This window comes from Taudactylus pleione, unplaced genomic scaffold (assembly GCF_031769625.1).
Source record: "Taudactylus pleione unplaced genomic scaffold, aTauple2 ptg000113l, whole genome shotgun sequence".
Taxonomy (NCBI): Eukaryota; Metazoa; Chordata; class Amphibia; order Anura; family Myobatrachidae; genus Taudactylus; species Taudactylus pleione.
The window spans coordinates 16,001,542-16,026,546 of record NW_028284515.1 but is presented as its reverse complement, the minus strand read 5'-3'; the positions used below and the strand labels follow the sequence as shown (position 1 = coordinate 16,026,546).

Sequence of the window (25,005 nt, the reverse complement as noted above, 5' to 3'; positions counted from 1 at the left end):
ACATCATGGGCTTTGAAAATCCATTGCTTACTGATACCCCTTTTACACCGGAGCTAAAACCCGGGTTATTGCAGGGTTAACCCGGGCAGCTCCTTGGTGTAAAAGGTGTGAGGGTTGGATTGCCGGGTTGAGTGACCCAGCAATCCAACCCAGGTAAATAGCAGGGTTTAACACGGGAGTAACCCGTGAAACCCTTCTGTGTGTACGGCGCACTCCGGGTCTCGATGACCTGCAGTGCGCCGCAAGCCGGCCGATTGATCCGGCTTCAGTGGCGCTTGGAGATGACGTCATCTCCAAGCGTCCACTTTCACGCTGGAAAAGCCGGGTCTATGCAGACCCGACTGCGGTGTGAGCGGTGCCGACTTGGGATTTTAAATTCCGGGTCTGATCCGGATAGGAACCCTGTTCCAACTCCGGGTCAGACCCCGAATTTTGGTGGAAAAGGGGTATAAATCTGCCCCTTGAATAAGGAAACTGTGATAAATATAACTTACAGGAGATGATTCCCTCGTCATTACCCAATATTCAGTGGTGTGAACTTTTTTCTCTCGATTACAGTTATATTTTCTAAACATATATCAAAACATAACTGTTACAATAAACTCAATCCCTGCAGTCAAATGTCTCTTTTGTGAGGAAATGAAAACAAAATATCACCTGTTTAACGCTTAATTTAGATGTAGTTCCTACCATCACCACTAGATGTCAGCAGCGGTAACGTAAAGGGGAATAGGGACTCTCTCGTCTGGCATGGTGTCTGGTCTCTGGTTACACGTGTATTTATGTTTCCTGTGTGGGCAGTGTCTGCTGGTTGTTCTGTTCCTGTCCTGAGTCTGTGGTCTGTGAGTATCTAGCAGCCTGTCATCCCTTCCTGACTAGCTCAGCGTGTGTTCTCTATTGTCCCAGAGGGGCGTCATAGCTGCCTATGCCTCCTGTGACGCACTGTTGATATCTGGCTGTAAGCAGGGTATGCTGGAACTTCTGGTTCTACAGTAACTGGCAGTGGCGAGCCACAGTATGTTTGTTGCTGTCATAGATACGTATTTTAAATGTCATTATGTATGCTGACTTGGTGACATTTGTTTCTTTCTGTTATGTGTGTTACAAGCGGATCCTGAGCGTAGTTACTCTAAATTGTGAAGCCATACTGATAGCATACATGTGAGTTTAATGTCTCCTTACCTGTATGGCCCTGGAATCCGGGAACTCCGGGAACATAGACACTAGGCTGCTGTAATGTTCTGTATTATGTGCTCTGTTATGTGGAGAAAATCCCTGTATCCCGTAAAAATGGTGTGTGTGTGTGTGTGTGTGTGTGTGTGTGTGTGTATGTGTGTATATATATATATATATATATATATATATATATATATATATACACCCCCACCCCCCCCCCATCTATCTCTCTCCTGACTGTCTAATCCTGGCAAGGTACTAATGATATTAGACTGACGCCCGGCATACCGAATGAAGGTAACCCTGTGTGGGGGGAGGTTTAGGTTTTAGGGCTCCCCGAGGGACTTGGGGTTAGACGTTTACCCCCCCTGGGAGGGTTAGGATTAGGCTAGGGGAAGGGGGGGGTTAGGCACTCCTAGGGGGAGGTTAGGGTTGGGCACTCTCCCCCAGGAGACTTGGGTTTAGGCTGTGGGGAAGAGGGGGGGGGGTAGGTTTAGGCACTTAGAGGGGGGATAGGGTTATGCACTGGGGGGGTTAGCAGTTGAGATCTTCACCTCTGTTGGGATTTGAACCGCCGGCCATGCGACAGTCTACTCACAGTGTGCCCGCTGCTAGACAGCGTCTCTGCATCTCTAACTACAGCCACACTCAGACACAGCGCACCTGAGCTACACAGTGTGAGGCTCCCTGGATAATTGAAAGTCGGCATACTGTGTGGTCTGGGGGTAGGATGAGCTATCACTGTTCAGTTCTATACCACCTGTGTGACTAACACCCAGCAATTACTAACCAGTTTACTGCCTATGTCTATCTTCAGCATCTTTATTTGTCATACCATGGACATTGGTTTACTGATTGCAGTACTAACCCAGGTCTTGACAAATTTTTGGAAAATATAGGAGCCAGCTTAAAAGTTTTGGAGCCAGACTATCGTCCGCAACCAAAATATATAAAAACTTGCATAGAACACCACTCTTGTCCCTTCAGTGCGCCTCAGGATTTCCCACATGCCATCAGATCCCCAATACATGCCCGTCTCTGGTGAACAATTCATAGCCTGCCCCAACGCAGTGTCCCCACATAGCCTGCCCAAAATGTGTCAGTCTGCCCCCACTGTTGCTGGCAAGTGTATATTCGTGCTCTGCAGGGAGAGTCACTGCAGTATGAGCAGCTGTAGAGCTTCCTGACAGACCAGCCAATGATGTCCATGAAGTGTGATAGGGCACCCAGCAGCATGTCAAAGTGACATTTACACAGCAGCCCCCCTCCCGAGGTTGTTCGTGCCTTCAGCCGAGTGGGTTAAACGGGTGCTGCAGCATCAGTAATGTTACTCTCCATAGTCCTAAGGTCTATTCCCTCTGCCTTTCAATATCTAGCTGGTGAGGTGCTGTGGAGCTCTTCAATTCAGGGTTCACTGACACTGCCTCCTGCTGCTGGCTGTGTGATCTCAGCCGGTGAGGTGCTGTGGTTCTATCATTGCAGGATCACTGGCGGGCCAATACTCCTTGTTTGGGCTGCTGCGTGTCCTATAGGAGTGCCTCCAATGACAGAATGGGGATGGTCCTCATTTTCATGACTGTCGCTGGATTCGGTAGTCATGCTCTGTGGAGTGGACGGAACAGAGTTTTGTTTGTAAACAAAACCTCATTCTCCTCACTGCCTGGTCGGGGTCTCTGCCAATCCAATCGCAAGGTGTAAAATCTTGGTTGCCCTGGCAACCTGGTGGTGGGACAGTCCCCACCCCCCCCATGCCCACTTTTCCAGGCATGCGCAAATGTCCCTGTTGGGTAGATCGCTAAAAATTTTCGCCTATTAGAGTAGACCACAAAGTCCGAAAGTCTGGCCACCCCTCGATTAAGGGAAATCTGCTGTGAGCGTTTCAGAGGCTTTAGATCTATAAAACAATAAATTTATATTGTGTGTCTGAACACAATTTGTGTATTGCAAGAATTTATTTAATTTTAGTTAGCAGAAGTGCCTCAAAACAAGATGCAAAGTGTAATGAATTGTGAACTGTAATTGAAAATATAAATAAGAAAAGAGGAGGGAAAAAAATAAAAAATTAATTCATACGTATGTAAAAACGTACTACATTGGTCGAGTCCATAGCAACCAATCCGCTACTAAAATGAGAGGCTGGAGTGGGTTGGTTGCTATGGGCAACTTCTCCACTCTTTGGAAAATTAGATACATCTCCCCCTAATTTTCAACATCCCTGGGATATAAAGTTTCTATGTAGTCCGTGTATGGTTTGTTCTTGTATCACATGATGTACCATGTTTTTATTACCTTAGCATGAGGCGGAATTACTGGTCAGAAGGTATGGGACCCAAAAGAGAGAACAACCGTAATTGTCGGAGAAAGCATTCACAGAGGCGATATAATGACAGGTGCGCTCAGTGCTGTTTTTTAATACAATGTAACTATCTTTTTCATGTTCGTTGTAGCTGGTAACAAAAGTAAGAAGATTTAAAAAATAAAAATGAAAAGTACATATGATGCATTTGTAGCACTGGGAGGAACAAGCTGCAACAAACATTGGTTTGTATATTAGTATGTATATTTTACTTCATAAACTTGAACTGATTTGATACAGGACGCATGCTCTTGGGTTTACTGGTAACTTGGAGGCTTTTTTTTTTTTTTTTTCCCCCATCCTTTTTCAATACTAAAACATACATCCATTTTTATTTTTTTTTCTCCCGCCCTATAAAGGTACAGTTTGGGAGCATCTTCAGAATCTGCTGAAACAAGCAAAGATGTGCGTTCTTTTTCCAGTGCCCCTCAAGCATCTTCAGCACCAGGTAAGCACTCTTACAAGAGAAACATGCATGCGTGCGAACTGTGCATCCTAACTCCTTACAGATTTTATTTTTATTTTTCAACGTACATTGACTTTAATGTAGAATTGTCAGCTGAGTACATAAAAGCATGCAGACCTGGTCAAGAGGTTCAGTTGTTCAGACCAAAAATGAGTGGGGAAGACATATGATCCCTGTGACTTTGACCATGGTATTATTGTTGATGCAAGACTTGCTTGTTTGAGAATTGTAGAAACAGCTGATTTCCTAAAATTTTTACACTCCTGTCTCTAGCTCTTACAGAGAATGGTGTGCAAAACAAAAAATGTCCAGTTATCTTCAGTTCTGTGGGGAACAAAGCCTGGTTAATGAGGTTAGAGGAGAATTAAACCACAGTGTTTTTTTTTTTTGTTGTTTTTTTTTCTAGCAACAAATTGAGAGTAGCAGTCTGCAAGTGGGTCTTGGCAAAATCATAGGAGCATCTACAGACAGATGGGCTGTACCCATCATGGCTTCCACTTGCCCTGATACAGCTAAATCTGCAGCGTGTCAGAGAAAGTCTGTTACCTTGCTGGTTTGTTACATCTTGTAGTACGGTCCCAGGCACATGTAGGAGATTATTTGCAGTGAGCTAACAGCCTATTCTAAACCAATATGGAGAACTACAGATGTGTCTTCATACATCTAGCCTCCTTGCGCGTTATTCAGGACGTGGCGTGACTCTGTAGCGTCGACCATCTTTTCGTCAGAGTCAGCCAGGCCAGCCCTCTGACGAAGTTGATTACGAAACGCATTAGGGCGTGGCCTGACTGACGCAGTGTGTTAACCGTTTGGTGTCCTACTCGTGGTGAGAAGCTCCGGAGGTCACCGATCGCGATACTGAGCGGTCTCATTGAGCGGTGAGGAGACTAGCAGCCGGGACGGAGTTCTGCCTATGGGTGCAGTATATATCATGTGGTATCCAGCCCACAGTGTATATTAAATTGGTACAAGTCCATCTTCTTATGTTTGGAGACGTGGATATTTATGCTTTTAATAAACTTATTCATGCACGAAATAGCGCTCTTTTCTTTCTTCTCTTTTTACATCAGATAGAGATAGATATATAGATATATATCTATCATCTAGGTGAATTAGGTGTTTTTTTGCTATATTGTACATATAAACTAGTAAGTGTTGTTAATTATTATTCCTTGTAAACGTGTTATTTTACTATTCTGGTCTCATGAGTATTGTATAGCGACTGTTTGAAGCGCCATAGCAGATACATATTTCTTCTGGTCTATGGGCCTGATTCAGCTTGGATCGCAGTTGCTAATATACATGCAATTGGGTGATTGTTGTGTTCTGAGCATGCGTCTGTATCGCAGTGCGCGAGCTGGCCACTGCAATCGCAGAGGCTACGCAGACCCAACGCAGAGTGATTGACGGGAAGTGCTGTTTGTGGGTGGTGACGGGGAGGTGGTCAGGCGAAAGCAGGTGTGCCAGTGCATTTCAGCGCCATTGCAGGGGCATGCCTAAATTATCCACTACGTCAGCCTGAGGTCTCATAACGTGCGTGGCTGTTAGCAGTTCCTGAGTAAAGTCAGGGTTTGTGCAACTGTGCTTATGGGTTCATTGGTACTCGATTGTAGTGTTCACTCTAGGTCCGGTGCCAGATCTAGAGACACGGCACTTCTGTGTGCGACCGAAAAGAGGCGTGGTCAATGAAAAGGGGCGTGTCTTTGACTCGTCCCTTTTTCGTCACTCCTGGGGCGTGCCCGGCACTTCCACACAAGCCGGGCAGCCCCCAAGCGCTGCGGACACTGTGAATGGATGCTGGGCACGTGCACCCGGCATCCATTCACCGGCGGAGACCGCTGCACCGTCGTTTCTCCACCCGCATGTCAAGCTGGCCCACGGGAGGGGACAGAACCCACAGGGCGTCGGAGGGCAGGGTACTTTCTTCCTTTAGAAATAGGGCAGGATGCCCCGCTGAACCAGCCTAGCAGGAACGCTACGATTGTACCGATGGTTTCGCTACTCTGCTAAATATTACAGATGTGCGTATGGCAGAGTGGGTGTCCTTATGTAGTGTTGAGTTTGTATTGCAATTACACTGGTTTGGCTTGCTATCGCAGTTGAACTGTGTGCGTACTAAGTATTGCGATCCTTAGTGAGTCAGGCCCTATGTCAGGGAGATTTCATTTGCTTTTAGGCTGCATCTCAGTTGTGCTAATTGAACCTGGCTCCTGGTATACTCCATTTTTATGGTAATGGTATAAGTAACATGTCACATTGTTATAACTACAATAACCATAAAATTATGTATGAGAAGGGGTGGTAGGTCTCAGGGACGGGAGGAAGTTTGGTGCTCGATGAGCCTGTACACAATGTAATGGTGAGCATACCGTATTGGAGTAGCTGAAGGAGATTTGGAAACATGTCATAGAGCACAGGTGACAGATCGTGGATAGTGCTAAGGGAGGATAGCAAGTGTAAAGAGGGCCCTACCCATGAGAGCTTGCATACTAAGGGGGCAGTTCCTCAAACCATGTGTTACAACAGTTGTACTGTATGTAGAAAGTCATCTATGAACGCACCTGTTGAAGTGGTTGGGCTACAGTAGCAGAAGAACACACCAGTTACCACTCCTGTCTGCAATGACCAGGAAACTGAGGCTACAGTAGCCACAGGCAACACTGACACGTTGAAGATTTGGGGAATGTTTTCTTGCACACATTAGGCCCCTTAATACCAATAAAGCATTGTTTTAATGCCACCATCTGCTGACCACGTGCAGCACTTTGTGGCAACAGTCTACTCTTTTAATGGCTACTTCAAACAGGTTAACACACTGTAACAAAGTACACATCCTCTCAAGCTGGGTTTACAAACATTGCAATTTATTGGGTGTACTCCCATTTCCTCCAGTCAACAGATATCCGTCCAACAGAGCATTTTTACCGTGTTCATATACAGTGAGCCACCCAAGGACTCCCATGAGATAAAGTGAAAGGAGGACTTCTGAGAGACACTTGACCCAGAGGAATGGGGAAGAATCGAAACGTTTATAAAAATCATCGATATGCGTTAAAACTGAAGGAGCTCATAAACCATTTTACTGATATCTCTTTCCAGCTCGGCTTCACTCCATTTTTCCCAAACGTTTCTGACCGCTTTTGAAGGGGGGGTCAGCCAAACCAGCACTATGTCCAATGCTTTGTGGACCTGTGCCATTGTGAGTTTATGGCATGAGATCCACAACCTCATTGCTCAGGTTACAGATAATCGCATGCCCCCTTGCCTTTCCTTCTCAATAATCCTCCGTGCACTCCCTGTGTCCTTCCATTCTGCCCAGTTAATACCTGTTATTTGATTGTGGCTCATTAAAAGGATCCTCTCCCCCATCAATCACCACCCTCATTAACAAAGTGTGGCAAAATCATAGTTTGGAATCAGTCACCAGCACAATTTATGACCAATCCGATAAATGTTCTAGAGTTTGGTACTGCTGGATACACCACTTTGCCTCATATCAGTACATCTCCCTTTGTATGTTTTGTATGCTGCCAAGGTTTAGCCTTTAGTTCACATCTCATCCTTCTCTTCCCGTACTAACCTCCCTGTCTCTCCTACCTTTTTCTCCATCCTTACAACTTGTATTTCCAATCACATCCTTGGATGTCTCATTCTGTTCGAATTCCTGCTCCTGTCTTTATAAGGTGTTTTTTTGTGATCTGTTCCCCCTTCTTATATTTCTGTACCCTTGTTGTCCCTAAAAATTCAATAAGATGTATTTTCAAAAGAGCACTTTTGGGGTGTATTTGCAGGATGAATGGGCAAACCTGCAGCAACTGCGTAAAGCTATCATGTCAACATGGACCAGAATCTCAATGTAACAAAGAATTCAGGCTGTTCTAGTAGCAAAGTGATTGGGGGTTTCTTGCCCAGTACTAGAAAGGTGTACTTAATAAAGTGGCCACTAGTGTACTTACTATGAATCTTGGTAGCAAATAACTAGCAAATCCTCAATGACCTTTTGAGATTGCAATGTTTGGCTCCATCCTTGTTTTCTTATCTCCTAGTTTTTTCTTGCTTCTAATTACTAGTATGGTATTAGCTGCATTGCATAATACATTCCAACTTTCTCCATTTCTTACCTGAGCCGTTGGTACCTGCAAGCAGTATTAATGGAAGATTTAATTAGTAGTTTAATGTAGCTGGTATGAGTAGACAGCTCACCTCGCTGATGCATTCCTCTGCCCTGGCCAGTTTAATGCTGTGGACAATTATTGACTAAAGGGTTCCAGCTCATGCAGGCTTTACACCAGTGTTTTATTGTACGGCCTGGTTTTGCAGTGCAAATAGTTAGTTGGGCACCAAACCACCTCTGTTACAAAGTATCTTCTTTATTAAATGATTATTTTACCCCTGCTTTGGGGGAGATGTATGAAGCCTTGAAAATAAAGTACCAACCAATCAGCTTCTAACACATTTTTCTAGCAAACCCTGTCAAATAACAGTTAGAAGCTTGTACTTTCTCTCCAATATTTGATAAATCTTCCCCTTTATGTAGTAATTCACCCTCACAATATAATTGGGGGTGACTCTCCTTCTAACAATACAGGGTGCCCCTTCCGGGAACCCTGGTTGAACCCCTCCCCTCCCCCGTTGTTCTAAATGACTGCAAACAACCATCACAGCTGTGTTTTTACTCCACCCCTTTCTCTGAAGCTGTCCATACACCAGACCAACTTTCCTCCAACCATCCAACTAGTTGGTTGGTTGGAATGAAAATCCGGTAATGTAATGTATGGGAGCTAATGACCATTAGCAATTTGCTCCCATTCGCCAGGAAACATGAAAAAGGTTGTTCAGGCAAGTTGGTTAAATCTGTTTAACAGCTTTCGTCCTTTTTTTTTTTTTTCGGTGTTTGGGAGCAAATTGCTGATTGTCATTTACTCCCATGCAAATTGAGGAGACAAATCACACAGAGCTGTATCACTCCACCCTTCTTCACTGACAAAGCACACACAACACTGTATCACACCACCCCTCTTTCTCTGACAGGACAACTTTACACAGGGCTGTGTCACTCTGTTCCTCTCTTCACTAACAGAGCACACACAGCACTGTGTCACTCTGCTTGCTGTCATAGGGGGTGTTACATAAGTTTGAACCAGCCTTCCTCATTGGTGCAGTATGCAGAAAATTACATTTCCCTTACACAGAACCTTATATTGCTACAGCCAGTGCGCCAAAACTCAAATTTATGACTGACTACATTATTTGTGTGGAGGCAACAGGGGCACTTCAATCGAGCTTAACTGGGCTAAGAACTACTCTAAAACCACCTTCAGAAGGTATACAATCGGGAAGTCGACTGCCAGTTTCCTGACTGCTTTATCCCGGCATGGGATAAGTGACCGATATCTAGACGCCTGTCATTTCCCCGACGCCGGGAGACCGGCGCCCGGCATCCCGATCGAAGGGATGCCGGGCACTGCGAGCGGACAGCCGCGGGGGGGTGGAGGGTTAGGTTTAGGGCACCCAGGGGGTATTCGGGTTAGGCACAGGGGGGAGGTTAGGGGGTATGCAAACGGGAAGCCGACTGCCTAAATGCCGGCTTCCTTACTGCCATATCCTGGCAAGGGTGAAATGCCGGGCGTCTAGATGTAGACGCCCGCATTTCCCCGATGCCGGGAGACCGGCGCCCGGCATCACGATCGTAGTTATGCCGGGCGCCGCGAGCGGACATCCGCAAGGGGGGGGGGGGGGAGGGTTAGGTTTAGGGCTCCCAGGGGGGGACTTGGGGTTATGCACCCCCCCCCCCCGGGAGGGTTAGGTTTAGGCTAGGGGGGGACTTAGGGTTAGGCACCCCCGGGGGGGACTTAGGGATAGGCACCCCCCCCGGGGGACTTAGGTTTAGGCAGCGGGGAAGGGGGTGGTTTGGGTTAGGCACTTAGAGGGGGGATTAGGGTTAGGCATTTGGGGGGGAAGTTAGGGTTAGGCCACCCCCTAAGGAGGGTTAGGGGAGTTAGGTTAATATATATACTTACCTGAGGACGATCGGGATTTCCAGTGCTGTCGGGCTTCCGCTGCTCGAGACTCTGCTCTTGTCGGGCTGCCGCTGCCCATGCGGCCGGCGGTATTTCATACCAATTCCGGTTAGGGTTAGGCACCCCTAAGGAGGGTTAGGGGGGTTAGGTTAGATTAGTTTATACTTACCTTACCACGATGGGGATTTCCAGGGCTGTCGGGCTTCCGCTGCCAGGCTCTGCTGTTTTGTCGTGCTGCTGCTGCCGGGATTCGCACTCCCGGCCATGTGGCAGCCGGGATATCATACCGATTCCCTTCAGAATATCCTGACCTATTACTAAAACTGGTGTAAAATATTTTGTGCAGCCATTTCTGCAGAGTTAAAATATGGCATTGACCGAAGAGTCTACAGCTGATACACATGGCTCTGAATTTGTACACAGTATGGTACTCGTATGTCTTTAGTGTAAAAATATTACCCTATATAGATGTCATTTTACATTGGTCTCAAAATAGAACCTTAATTGATGATTGCAAGAAGCATCTCAAATGAAGTTGCTTTCTGCTGTGGGGCAGGTAGAATTTTGTTTTACTAATGATTGTGGAGAGCAACTGACTGCAGTAACCTGGGCACCCACTGATTTACTTGGCGCGGGATTGGCTTACAATTACTTCCTGTCTGACCTTTCTGCAAACTTTCCTGTAGAATATTGAGTCTTACAACTTTTTTTTTTCAAGATCCACGTGCATGGAGTGTTTCCTAATGTTATAAATGGGTATGTTAATCACATGTAGTAGGTCAGTGCTTTAAAATAATAAAATATAGTGTTTTCTTGGATTTCCTCTAGAACTCCCAGGGTTTTACTTTGATCCGGAAAAGAATCGGTACTTCCGCTTGCTCCCAGGTCACAACAACTGCAACCCACTGACCAAAGAAGGTATACAGCAGAATGAAATGGAGCTGAAGAGACGGCGGCTCCTGGAAGAAGAGAGAACTAGGAAAGTGAGTGGAATAATGTATTTATACCGGAGTGCGTATGGTGCCCGCTATACCAGACTATCTTGTTGACCTTGCTGTACTCATTGATGGCTCTAACTATGGTGAATGAACGGTTAGGGAAATTCTCATATGTAAGGGGATGGTGTATGTAGAAGATACAACATAAAAACTTTTTTGAGACGTGCCATCATTATTTCTATGTATATTGTGATGATTTGGGGGTAATTAGCTCGGTAGATGGGCGTCAGTGGTGCAATGTTTAGGTGCAGAATTAGAGTCCACACATGGCATTCCAGTAAATAATAAATGAAAATGGTGCTTTACCTCCAGAATGGAAATCGGGAAACCAAATGAACAGAAAATAATAAACAAACCTAGTCCTCACTCGGGGCACTAGCTCACTTCTTGAGCCCTCTATAAGAGCGGTTAATCTGCATGAAAGTCTCTTGGAGATTGGTGGTCCTCCCTGCCACATGCAGGACTGCACACTGGCCTCCTGGCCTGGTATAGCTTTCTCAGCCTCTGGGCTGCCACAGTTTCCCAAGGACCATGTCCGAGGAATAGGGCTCTTCCTGCCTCCTTGCAGGTATGAATCTTGACCACCTGGCCTGCTTCACTCTGACTGCAGCCCCACCTGGACTGTCTGACTGTGTCCACCAGCAGCCTCACCTGGGCTCTGGTCATATGGCAGCCCTTGGTCTGGAACGCACACCCTTTTGTTGTGTGTGGGCGGATCCCTCCAGCTCTACACTGACTCAGCTGCTCACCAGCGCCCTCTCTGGTGATACTGCCACTTTAAAATACATTTTTTGGTTTAAAGAGTGAAGCAAAAGTTAGAATTTTACAACCAGACCACTGGAGAGGTGTAGACAATGCTAGCAAACGAACGGTAAATTCATATTAATTTATTCCAGCAAATGAATGACTTGCTTATATTCCTCCTCCGTTTAGCTATGATGTACTTAAATTGGTTACTGGATTTATTGCTGACTCCCCTAGTACTCATGTTATATGCCTGGGGTACTTTAACAACATTATGAACGGGTGCTTGGACAGGTGGCGGCAGACACCCATTAATCAGGGGTTGACTGACACTAGCTTTACAAGATTTATTGAGGGCTTAGGTTGGATTGATGCCTGGCGTAAAAAGCACCCTGCAGTACACCAATTCTGATGTTTCTCCTCATATAACTTTTTCAAGGATTGATATGGCACTGGTTTCATCCGATCTGGTTCCCATGATAGGTAAAATTGAATACATGACTAGAGGGGTGTCGGCCCACCTAAATCCAAACTCCGTGTCAACGGAGAGTGGTCTGAGAGGACAGAAATTCTGGAAGCTACATCCCTCTTGGTTGATGCAGATGGGGGCCGGGTCTGAGCTTGAGGCAGTATTGTCGGGCTATTTTGGAGACAACATAGGGTCTGCTAGGTCTGACATGATTTGGGATTCATTTAAAGCTTTCGAGAGGGACTTTATTGAAAAGGGTTGCCGAAATAAAAAAAATATTGTAGGGACAGGGAGGTAAAGTTGGAATGCACTTGTAGAAATTCTGAACTGCAATTCTTACAAGATGGGCTTGATGTTTCTAGAATCAAATGGTTGGCTGCTCAGGAGGCTTGGTCTGCCCACTTAACAGATAGAACTAATCGTCAACTCCAATTTCGTGCTAATTCCCATTACATGTATGCTGATAAACCAGGTAGCTATCTAGCAAGATTGATCCAGTCCACCAGATCTGTTAATACCATTTCAGAGATTGTGGGAGGGGATGGCGGTGTGGTCACGTCTATCTCTGGTATAGCTGATGTTTTCCTATCATTCTACAAGGACGTCTATAAATCCCATTTGTCATGTAATTTGGAAGAGTTACGTGCATATATTAAATCATTTGAGTTGCAAAGCCTTTCCTCAGAAGCTAGGGCCTTTCTTGATGCTCCACTGACTGCAGAGGAGGTAGGGGGGGCCATTGATTCCTTCCCTGGGGGTAAGGCGCCAGGTACCGATGGTATCCCATTAGAGGTCTTCAAAAAACATGCTAAAGTATTTGTCCCTAAACTATTAGAGCTATATAATGACCTGTTTGAATTGAATTCTCTTCCACCATCCATGTCAGAGGCCCTAATTATTGCATTATTAAAACCAGATAAGGACCCCAGGTTCCCGGACTCGTACCATCCTATTTCTCTGATACCAACGGACATAAAAATTCTTGCCAAAATTCTGTCTTTAAGACTAAATTAGGTCATCACCTCTTTGGTCCACTCGGATCAATCCGGCTTTATGCCGGGCAAATCCACTTCTATAAATGAGGCACCTGTTTACTCATGTTCAGGCCTCTTATGGGGATGAGTCCTCCTCAGTCAATGTGTCTTTGGACGCAGCTAAGGCTTTTGATTCTGTGGAGTGGCCGTTCCTGTGGGAGGTCATGAAATGTATGGGTTTTGGACCAGTGTATTTGCGGTGGGTTCAGTTATTATACTATAGGCCAGTTGCTAGGATCTCTGTCAATGGATTTATCTCCTCTCCTTTCTTATTAGAAAGGGGCACGAGGCAGGGCTGCTCACTGTCCCCGGCCCTTTTTGCATTGGCAATTGAGCCTCTTGCTTGTGTATTAAGGTCACACCCTAAGATTGTAGGTTTTAAGAAGCACCAGAAACAATACTGTGGCTTTATACGCCGATGATCTGATGTTATTTTTAACCAATTATATAGAGGCTATGCCTATAGTTTTACAGGTTATTAATATATTTGGTGTTTACTCTGGGTTAAAAATTAATTGGAATAAATCCTATATTCTTCCTCTTGGAGGACAACCACCTGTACTTCCTCCCATACCTCTTCCCCTGCGATGGGTATCCCAATTTAAATATTTGAGCGTCTACATTACAAACTCCCCGCTTGACTTTATAAGCCTCAATCTGGATCCACTATATGACTACCTAAAAGCCAAAATTAAAATTTGGAGTAAGCTGCCCCTCACGGTTACAGGCAGGATAAACCTAATAAAGATGATAGTACAACCTAAGATAGTGTATATACTTCAACAGTCCCCAGTGTTTATTCTGTAAACTGGACAACATGCTATCTTCCTTGATATGGGTGAACAGATGACCTCGAGTTAGACTTAAAATACTGATGAGACCCAAGTCTGCCGGTGGGTTAGCGCTCCCTCATTTTCGACTATACTATTACGCGACACAACTAGTGTATGTGAGAGAATGACTTCAAGATAACTCCCCTAATGCATTACACTCACTGTTGGTGTCCTAGGCCTCCCCTGGTCACACACCCTTACAGGTATTGTTGAGTGACAGGGTTAATAAACCTCTTCCCTCAGATACTAATACAGGCTGTCAAGGTCTGGCGGGCTACCATTAATATCACGCACTCTTCTGGACTGGATCCTGATGTACCCTTATGGAACTCCAGGGCATTGTCTAACCTCAAGTGAACTCAATTCAGATAAGTGTGGGGCACCAAAGGTATTAACTCACTGGGTCAGTTATATGACGGCTCTACACTTAAATCTTTTATTCAATTACAGGAGGAGTTTTCCTTACCGAAAACTCATTTTTACAGATAACTGTGGCATGCCCTCAGTGAAGTTTGGTGCTAGTCCGCCTGATATTCAGCCTTTTGCCATCAAGACAGTACTCGCTTCATTGGGTCCCCGTAGGTCTTTGTCCTTTATTTATTCATACCTGTCGTCTTTTCAACATGAATCCAGGCTACTTGATATTAAAGGAAAATGGGAGGCAGGTGTGGGCTTAATAGATTACAGAGATTGGGATATGGCTTTGAGCATCCCCGAATCTCCACTGCCCCCGTGAGATTCCAGCAAATCCAGGTATATATCTTGCATAGAGTCTATCTAACTCCAACTAGGCTGGTGAAATTTGGGGGCCTGGCACTTACTCTGGGAGTGTCCCACAGTTCAGACATTTTGGCGCAGGGTTATACAGGTTCTTTCCAATATTGGGATTCAAGCCCCTCTCCTCACCCCGTTGGTATGCTGTTTGGGTGTTCTGGACGATACCATTCTTTGATAAATATGAAAGGCAGTTGGTTATCAACTTGTGTACTTTAGCTAAAGTCAGTATAGCTCGCAATTGGTTGGCCTCTCAGGGTCCGGACTTCCGTGCTTGGCTGGCGCTGGTTCGCACCATTGCCAGACAAGAGAAATATCTGTATATAACTCGAAAGGCTGAATTTAAATATGACCGTAGTTGGTACAGGTCCAGTCATGCTCTTCCTGAAGTGTAATGGCCAATTGTTTAAATGATTGTATGATTTACTGCAGGCTTGGGAGAAGCTCCTCTTCTCTCTTTTATTATATATATATATATATTAGTATATGTGTTCCCTCTAGCTCCGGCGGCAGGCAGGGCGCCGGAGCTAGAGGGGACAGTCTTGTGCGCGCGCCCGAATAGGGGGTGTGGTTATGAAAAGGGGGCGTGTCTATAAGACGCGTCCCCTTTTCGTCATACTTGGGGGCGTGCCTGGCGCTTACGGACATGCCGGGCAGCCCCCAAGCGCTGCAGAAAGGGAGAATAGATGCCGGGCGCATGCGCCCGGCGTCTGTTCTCCGGCGGTGACCGGGTCACCGCATGTTTGTCCACCCGCGGGACACTGCGTCCCGCGGGTGAGAACGGCTCCCGCAGGCTGTTAGGGCAGGGCGCTTTTTGCCCTCCTCCTGGAGGGCAGGGTGCTTTTTGCCCTCCAGAAGGAGGGCAGGGCGCCGCGCCCCGCTAAAACAGCCTAGCGGGAACGCTATATTATATTTTTTTTATATATACAATATGATATTTTTTTCTATAATAAAAGTAGGTTTTGTTTACCGTAGGATATGGGTGTGTATTAAATAATATGGTGGAATAGATGTCCTAATTGTGATATTGTATTAGAATATTTTGTGTTTAGGACTGATTGGTACCAATTAAATATGTTTGTAATATATGCAACATTTTTATAAAGTCGAGATGATGTTTAAAATTTGAAGACATGTTAGGGTTATTTAAAATACTGAATATTTCTGTACCATATTACGGTGTAAATATACCCTTATTTGATATGATGATGTATATATTTTTTACTGAAATATGCAATTATTATTGTTAGTTTGTATTGAGTGTTGGTTTTGTGAAAACTCCATTAAAAAAAAAAAAGACTTGCATCAATAAAACATAGTGCATACAATCTTAGATTAGATCGATCGACTAAAATTTAAGACTACTGTATTAAGGGGCCCATTTATCAACGTGTAACGAGTTTTAAAACTGATTGTGTATGACAAATGGTGCTCCAGCCAATCAGCTGTATTTTCAAATAGATGACAGAAGCTGATTGGCTGGAGCACCATTATTTTACACAAGTTTCAAAACTCGTTGCATATGATAAAACTCGTTGATAAATGGGCCCTTAAATCTGAAACTGTTAATGTACTGGCAATGTCTGATTCACCCTATCAAAGCCTCATTGATTGAACTTGGCACTTGCAATGGGGGGGGGGTCGTTTGCGCGATTTTTTTTTTTTTTTTTTTTTTTAAGATGAAAAGTTTAAAAAAAAGCTTGTTTGGCATTTTCATGCAGAAATCCAGTAGACATGGATTAAACGCCTCAATGCTGGTGTGGAGACGACAACTTGGACTGATGCCTTTTACAACTTATTGCAGGTGATTATAAGTGTTTTTGTTTGTTCTTTCTGGCTTTAAACGTAACAATCCTTACCTACCTTACTACATACAGATGTTGTATCGATCTCCTTTCAAAGTATTGATTAACCACAGGACCTCCCTGTAGGTCTTCTATCCCCCTGAGAACCTAATCACGTTTGTCTTATTGAATACTTTATGAATTTATAGAAACATACACACTTCCTGTTTACGGAGAAGACTAATTCTACAGTGTATATACAAAACCTCTGTTAATAAGCTATGTTTGTACACCCACAGATGTTCAATTGTACAGTGTTGCTCATTCATGCATGGTTTTTCACTGACTAAATTGCAAATTCCCAATAGAGTCGGTTTAATAAGTTTTATGTTTTATGCACTATCCATTGCATATATTTTCATTTTATAGTTGAACCAAGCAAAAACTCTTCCTTGAACTACTTGGTTGGAGCCACAAGGGGGCACTGTTCAATAAGCGGTAGCTGATATTTATATTGCATCCATCTCCTAGTCGCACTGGGCAGGACGGCTCTTTGAGCCTACCCATTAACCAGGAACCCATTAGACCCATGAAATGCATGTCACCCACCCACAATGCAGAGGACTGTTCTGTGATTTGCCATGGGTCTGTGCTGTTTACAGTTTTATTGTATCCGGTAGCCCACAAATTGCCATTCTATGGAAAATGACTTCTACAAGATAATGTTCCTGCATCTGGAACACCCATTGTTTTAGAAAAGTACCAGAAAATATAATATCGGCGGTGCCGGCTGACCAATAATATGCTGTATATAAATTATTTTTACCAATTTTGTAAGCAGATATTCCTGCCTATGACTTATCCCCCTCCTTGGTTTTTATGCTCCTTCTATAGACGTGTCCATGAGCTGAAAGTGAATTGTATGCAGAAGAAGGAGGTGTATATTGATAGCCCAGAGCCTGTTGGTGCTGGCACGCACAGGTTTGAGTTCATTCTGGTAAGACTACGACATTGGCAATTTATTGTAGCACTGTATGAAAGTTTAACCCTGAGGAACTAATGTGCCCTAAGTCGTAGAAGCGTCCAATTTAACGTTTGTCAGCAAGGTCACTGGGGTTGGGTTCGGGATGCCGGTGCTCTGAATCCCAGGGGTCAGAATCCTAACTCCAGCATTCCCACAGGGTTAGGATATCGACACCGGTCGTACCCTAACGTTCCCCCTCTCTTGACCCTCCCTCCTGGTTGCCTAAACATAACCTTACCCTCCAGGCACCCTAAACCTAACCCTCCCCCTAGTGCCTAACCCAGCTACTTACCTTCAGGACGCCGGCCCCTGGATTCTGACAGGTGTTGGATTCCGGTGCCAGCTTTCTGAATGCCGGAATCCCAGCGGTCTGTGTTATGACCGCATCCCCTACTATGCTGTATTGTTTTTGCTCATTGTTTTCCAGGCAGATTCGGCATGCAAAACACTATTTGCTGTGAATGATGTGGAGAATGGTTTCTGTAAATACGGTCTTCTGACTCTTAATGGCTTGTGGAAAGATATGCCAACAGTGGAGAGTCATGATAATCCATATTTCACAAATCAAAAGGTAAATCATTTGTCTCCATTCAGCAGTTTTCATTTCTAAAGCTGCATGCATACACACACACACACACACACACACACACACACACAATGATTTAGTAAACTATTTTTGTTCATTTTTTTCAAGGGAAAAACGAACGAAAATCGTTCATTTACTAAATGTAATGAACTATTTTTTTTTTTAACTACAAACTATTTTTGCATATTCCCTTACTGAAAATTGTTGAGTTGGTCAGTCTGACTGAACTACAAACGTGAACGCGCATGAACGATAATTGTTCATCATTTGAACTCAGAAAGTGAATGATAAACGATATAGTTATCGATAATCGTTCAAAAAATCGTGTGTGTATGCACCTTAAGTCTCATCACATTGCAACTTAGACGTATTTTCGGTGAAAAATGACTAAAAAAAAGACGCCCAGTGCTAGCAGAATCTCACGAGACTTGGCATGTATGCGGACACATCTGTAAAGCACTAACATTCTGCACTGTGTTTATAGTGGATTTTTGGCCATTCACATCAATCCTTGCCACATTTTAGCTTACTGGCTAGATTCCCTACCGGGTTGGGTATGGGAGACCGGCAGTTGGGATGCGGCTGTCAAAAGACCAACAGCGGCATCCCGATGCTCAGAATAGCCACTGGCTAGGCAAGTATCCCAACCCTCCCTTCTGGCATCTTAACCCTAACTCTCCCCCCTTAGTCCCTAACCTCCCCCCCACCCCGTGGCGAACAGCTAACCCGACACGCTATACTTTGGTGTGCCGGCTGTCAGGATTCTGGCAACGGGTCAGGATTCTGACTGCCGGCATCCCGATCGTAGGTAAGTAAATTGACTACATCACACACACACTTTTGTCAAAACCTAATTAACATACCTGTATGCTTTTGGACTAGTTGGGGGGGGGGGGGGGGGGATTTGAGTACCCAGAGGAAATCCACGCAAGTATGGGGAGAGGCAGTCTACACTGACCATGCTGCTCAATATACAACATTTGAATATTTTGGCTATCTGTGATATTCTGTCTTTAGGAGCCACTGTCCATTTGATTGCCTTTTGTTTTTACCTCTAAAGGTGGTGGCTGCATGTTGGGCTTCGCTGACTGCGCCTGACTCTCATGTCCTGTATCCTTTTTATAAGGAGGCTTTTGCGTTATCCATGTTTAAACCATATATATTTTTTTTATTTTTTTTTACTTTAAATCTGCAGCAAGACACTTTTTAAATAGAATTCATCAGTACATAAGTTAAATCCTTAATGGTCATTCAGTGTTTGTCTTCTTGGGAAAGCGGAGATCCCAGGCTGTGTCAGTCTTATTCCAGCATGTCTGTTTAAGAACCTGGATACAGACTATGACGGTACAGTATCATTACTGCATGTATGTGATTGGCATCTTGGTAAAGATTTGTGTGTGTATATGTATGTGATATATATGTATGTGATATATATATATCTCCTGACTTTTTTTTTTTTTTTTTCGTACGAATTGTCATCTCCACTTCTGAGTCAATAAGGTCACCCAGTGTTCTGTATATATCCTGAGCAGAGCTTTGAGTCTGTCATGTAAATGTCATTCTCAGAAGCAAGATCCTGCCGGGGCTGCACTGAGAGGGAGATGTACTGTAAATCCAGCGTTTGTGTTCTGCGATCACTGCCACAATTTTTCAGATCAGGCACAACTTTTACCATAAGTAACTTTTTGTTTGTTTGTTTTTTAGATGATAACCATCCTGAAATGCTCTACAACGTCCGAGTTTCCAATGCATGGTCATGTGCATGGAACTTAAACCCTCGCTTGGAGTGCAGCTACGCAGCAGGTTGTGACCATTAAGAGTTGAAGGCCTACAGATATCCACATACACATAGGGGTATATTTACTAAAGTGTGGGTTTTTAGAAGTGGAGATGTTGCCCTTAGCAACCAATTCAATTTCTAGTTGTTATCTTCTAGAAGGTGCAAGAGAAATGTTATGTAGAATCTGATTGGTTGCTATGGGCAACATCTCCACTTCTAAAAACACGGACTTTAATGAATATACCCTCTATATTGCAATCTCGCCAAATGGGCCCGTTTAGTGTGCAACAGACTTTGCGACTTAGCTGCACTAAACTACTTATTTTAAGTACTTAGGGCTTGATTCACTACGGATCGCTGTTGCGATCGCAGCTGCGATTACGCATGCAGGTCCACTGCAAAAATATGCTAATGTTTGCAGTAGCTATGCAGTCGCAGCTCAACAAAAGGACGCCCACTTCCTCTTACTTGCATCCATAATACTTAGCAAGACAGCAAAACCATCGGTAACATCGAGTACCATTGGCCTCACGCACAATTGCACAAGGTCAGACCTTACTCAGAAATTGCTAACCTCGTTGCACATAGTGGGAGCTCAATCTGCGTATGCCATCGCAGTGGTTAATTTATGCACGCCCCTGTAACTGCCATTTAAACGCACTGACACGCCTGTTTTTTTCCCGACCACCCCAAAATGCTCACTTCCTGTCAATCACTCTGCGATGGTTCTGCGTAGTCTGTGATCGCAGTGAGACCTTTGCTCACTGCGATGCATGCGCAGAATGCAACAATCTGCCGTCTGTGCACATAATCGCAGTTGCGATCCGTAATTAATCAGGCCCCTAGTACATTATAATGAAGACACAAAAGTAAAAAGTACACAACCTAGAGTAAAAAGGCAAGACATAGCTGATACCAGTTACCCATGCCATGCATCGTTATGCTTAATCTGCGAAGAGGGGGAGGGTTAGGATACTGACCAACAGCTGTCTGTATCCTAGCCCTGTGGGGATGGCAGCATCTGGATTCCCGAGTGCCGACATCCCGTCTTGTGGGCCAATTGTGGACCGTGTTTTGCCCACCTTTGCTATATGTGAACTAAGGTGCAAAATGGAAGCAAAACTTATGCAGTCTGTAAAAACCCCAAAAGACCTGTCCAATAGAAATGACCCTTGCCATGTTTCTAGGCAATCTGTGATTTTTATACCAATTCCTTTGTGACAAAAAACGACTACACTGTGTGTACTAAGATGCAAAATACAGGAATTGTAACAGTTGTCTCGTGCAAAAAGGAGAGGTGTATGAGGACATATCTGTACCTTTGTTCTACTGCGTATTACCAAATATACATCTCATTCATCCGTACATGCAAACTTCTAGTCTTCATCTACTTACTACAGACCTGTAAGCTTGGTGTCTGTTTTCCTTCAGGAACAAGATCTAATAGAGTCACTGTCTTGTCACCCATGTGCGCATGCAAGGTCATTTCACTTCTGTACACTCGCTTGCATAGGTATAATCAAGGATCTCTATTCACCTTTTGCCTAGGATTATTAACCCTTGCTGCCAAAAGTTTTTCAAAACAGTGTAAACCCTATTATTCCAGGAGCTTTTTTTTTTTTTTTTTCATATAACTTGCATATATAATTATAATTTACATATACACATTCCCTTTTTTATCCTAAACTAGCTAACCCCTCTGATTATATCTGCAGCTTCTCACACTTTCTTTCCACTCTTGAAGGGCTGAGTAACCAGATCCTGGTAATGAATACTGTTACAGATGTGCGGAAGACTTTCAGAACCAACAGTGATGTTTTGGCCCAGCAATTTGCCACAGAGGTATTTCCCTATTCGTTACGGTTTGTTAAAAAATGTTGTTGGTAAATTTGCACTTGCCGTAAAGTGGACGTTCCCTCCTAATGACAAATTTACTTGCTGAATCCATGTTCCTTAGAGTGCCGCCTATTTTTTCTTATATATTATGGAAGGCTTCTTTATATCCATACTGTAAATATAGATGGAGCCATCTGTATGAGTGTATATCCATATTTGATTAGCAATATTTGCCAGTGACCTTAATGGTGGATATGATTTTATGTGGCTGTATTTGCAGGTTTGGCTCGCAATACACATTACCTCGGTAGTATTCTTTTATAATTGCCACTTATTAAAATTTCAGGATGGTACCTAACTGCTTATTGACCTTTACCGTAATTATAGTTAATACTGTACGAGTCCAGTGTTCTACTATTGTCTTTTTAGTGTTTGTTTTTTTTTTTTTTTTTTTTAATGAAGGTGTATACTACTTGTATAATACTCATTTCACATGTACTTTTAAATATATTGTTTTAAAATATTTAAGCAGTCATCTTTTTATCTGGCTACACTTCCCCTTTGTATATTTTTTTTTGTGGCTTGGTTCAACACACACACACCACACACCACACACACACACACACCACCACATAGGAGCCAAACAGGAATGACTAGCCGTCTATACAGAAAGTACGAATAGAATAGATTCAAGTTGTCCTCAATAGTTACTGAGGGCACCAGTGTACAGATATACAGCAATTTGTCATATACAACGAAGGACTGGTTGCTCTTTCTAAAGAGCACTTTACAATCTCCCAACAGACCATCCCGATCACCAGACCTTTATTTGATAGTTACTCCAATATCCAGTATGACACTTGTTTGTGTAAATATCTTTTAATTGTGAAAATTATGAAACCTACTACTGATGTTTAAACCCATACCTTATGTTGTCATAAGGGGGTACTTAATTCCAAAGGGGAAAAGGGTTTATGGATTGTTGGTTACCTCTATCCTATGTGCACACGGTTACCACAAAGTATTAGTTCTAAATAAGTAAAAGTGCTTGGCACTGCTAGTGGGTATTCACTCTTCCACAGCGAATCTTGTTGTATTGGCTTTCAATGCTCCTGTAGTAAGTATTTCTATGGGGTCCACAGCTGATACGTTGGGGTATAAGATCCCGTCACCAAACAGTTAAAACGAGCTCTCTGCTCCCAGGATGCACCGGGTCCCTCCTTCATATACCCCGGCCATAGGTAGCCAATTGTTTCCTGATTGGTGTGTACACCACATAGACAGTGGGACTGTCACGCAGACGAGTTAAAAGAAGGGGAAATAAATAAATACATTTTACTCTCCAACGGGGCGGGTGGCCTGCGCTGACTAAGAGCAGCCAAGTGTCTGATGTGAGACGCACCGGTCGTCCGCTACACCTACCCCTTCCTGCGCCGCAACACTGGTGTCGAGCCAGTGATTTCGGTAGGGGCACTGGGCCCTGTACTGCAACTGGGACAAGGGGATGCAGGACCACGTGGCGGTCCGGCCTCCGGCGGTGGAGACTGGCCGGGGGCACGCTGCAGTGAGGAGGTAGAACAGGCTGTCTTCCGCACTAGACCACCAGGAAGGGACAGATGTCCTGACAAGCCGGGGGTTAGTTGGCGGCGGCCATGTTAGTTTGCCGGTTGGGTCCAAGCAGCATAGGGAAGGTTTTGCTTTCTCCGGTGGCCCCTCCCCAGACCCACACGCTGGCCCAGCTTGATGTTCACAGGGTGCTGGATTGCTCCTCCCAGCCTCCCCTATGAGTCAGCCTCAGAACACTCTCAGGTGCTCTCAGTTGCTGCACACTCAGGAGGCTGGATCAGTCTCCCTGTATTGAACAGGTTTTTACAGTGCTCTCTATCCTACTAAGCCTAGGGCTGTTCGTAGTGACAAGAGCTTAATATTGCAAATGCTCACAAGGGTGTTTTTATGCATTGCATGTGATTTGAATTACTGTGTGTGCTACTGCCTTTTATGCCTGAATATCTGTCAGTTTGTAACCCATCACTGCTGTATTTCTCCCCTGACCCCTCTACTACAGATGTGGGAATTTTTTTGGGTTGAATCAGTAATCTCGTGTTCTCAGAAACTTGATAGAAGAGAGAGTAATATTATGTCTAAGGAGTCTGAAAGACAGGTGGCAGAAGCCCCTGGGCTGGTATCCTGTATGGCCTGCAAGGCAGGATTATCCCCACAGGATTTTATACAAAATGGATTGTGAGGGAACTGCTTTAGGCAGTCCCCGCAACAATTGAGTTTACTGGCCTCTGGACCAGAACCCCCCTGGGCTTCTTTTGCCCAGATTATGGCACAAGTGGCGGAGCATTTGGTTGCCCCGGCACCCCCAGTTTTTCTGATACCCTCAGCAGATAAACCCCCCTATGGTTATGCCCTCTGTGTCCATCATGGATGGACATGTGTGCTGGTCGAGGCTTGGCATCATCCTCAGCAGCTTTTCAGCAACCGCTGCAGGCCGCCAGACCAATGCAGCCAAAGACCAGACGGCGTTCGGCTTCTCATACAGGCCGGGCAAGTACATCCTCAGAGGAGGAGGAGGTACATGATTCTTCTCAGGAGTCTATCTCCGAAGAAGATGATCACTTTTCAGTTGCTGACGTCCCCTTTTTGATTAGGGCAGTCAAATCGGTGCTGAATATTGAGGAAGGGGAGCCTCCACGTAAAAAGGCGCCAGTGTTTAAATGCCAGAAGGTGGTCAAGGCGGAGTTCTCCAAATCAACATTTGTCTGAGCTTATGGGGGAAGCATGGGTTTGTCCAGGTAGGAAAATCCATCATTCAAAACGGATGGCGGCCTTGTACCCTTTTCCGTCAGATGAATGTGCAAAATGGGAAATTCCGCCATCTGTTGCGCATGTGGCACAACTGGTGAAGAGTACCACGCTACCTATTCCATCTGCATCCTCACTTGAAGATGCCATGGATAGAAGGCTGGAAGGTTGTCTTAAAGCAATCTTTTCGGTATCAGGAATGGCCACTCGTCCAGCTATGGCTACAGCTTGGGTCTCCAAGGCCATTGAAGATTGGATGAAAACATTTGCAGAGTCTTTGCCAGATGCATCTAAGGAACAGCTGGAGATTATTT

The 25,005-nt window shown here is 44.5% G+C and overlaps 1 protein-coding gene across 5 annotated transcripts in view; it reads left to right on the top strand.

Annotated features, from left to right (window-relative positions):
- Positions 1-752: 752 nt before the first annotated feature.
- Positions 753-25,005, top strand: part of DCAF4 (DDB1 and CUL4 associated factor 4) — a 40,659-nt gene continuing 16,406 nt past the window's right edge. The window contains exons 1-11 of one of the 5 annotated variants that reach the window (XM_088471340.1): positions 753-842; positions 3,471-3,566; positions 3,892-3,980; positions 10,847-11,001; positions 16,592-16,674; positions 17,549-17,651; positions 18,106-18,249; positions 19,325-19,374; positions 19,520-19,608; positions 19,969-20,067; positions 21,789-21,886. In XM_088471340.1, the coding sequence (XP_088327466.1) occupies positions 3,472-3,566; positions 3,892-3,980; positions 10,847-11,001; positions 16,592-16,674; positions 17,549-17,651; positions 18,106-18,249; positions 19,325-19,374; positions 19,520-19,608; positions 19,969-20,067; positions 21,789-21,886 (1,005 nt within the window). In that variant the 5' untranslated portion in view covers positions 753-842; position 3,471. Of the gene's footprint in view, positions 843-881; positions 1,016-1,397; positions 1,474-1,882; positions 1,902-3,470; positions 3,567-3,891; positions 3,981-10,846; positions 11,002-16,591; positions 16,675-17,548; positions 17,652-18,105; positions 18,250-19,324; positions 19,375-19,519; positions 19,609-19,968; positions 20,068-21,788; positions 21,887-25,005 lie in introns of those variants that run through there. The other 4 variants (XM_088471342.1, XM_088471341.1, XM_088471343.1 and 1 more) reach the window with 4 other exon arrangements.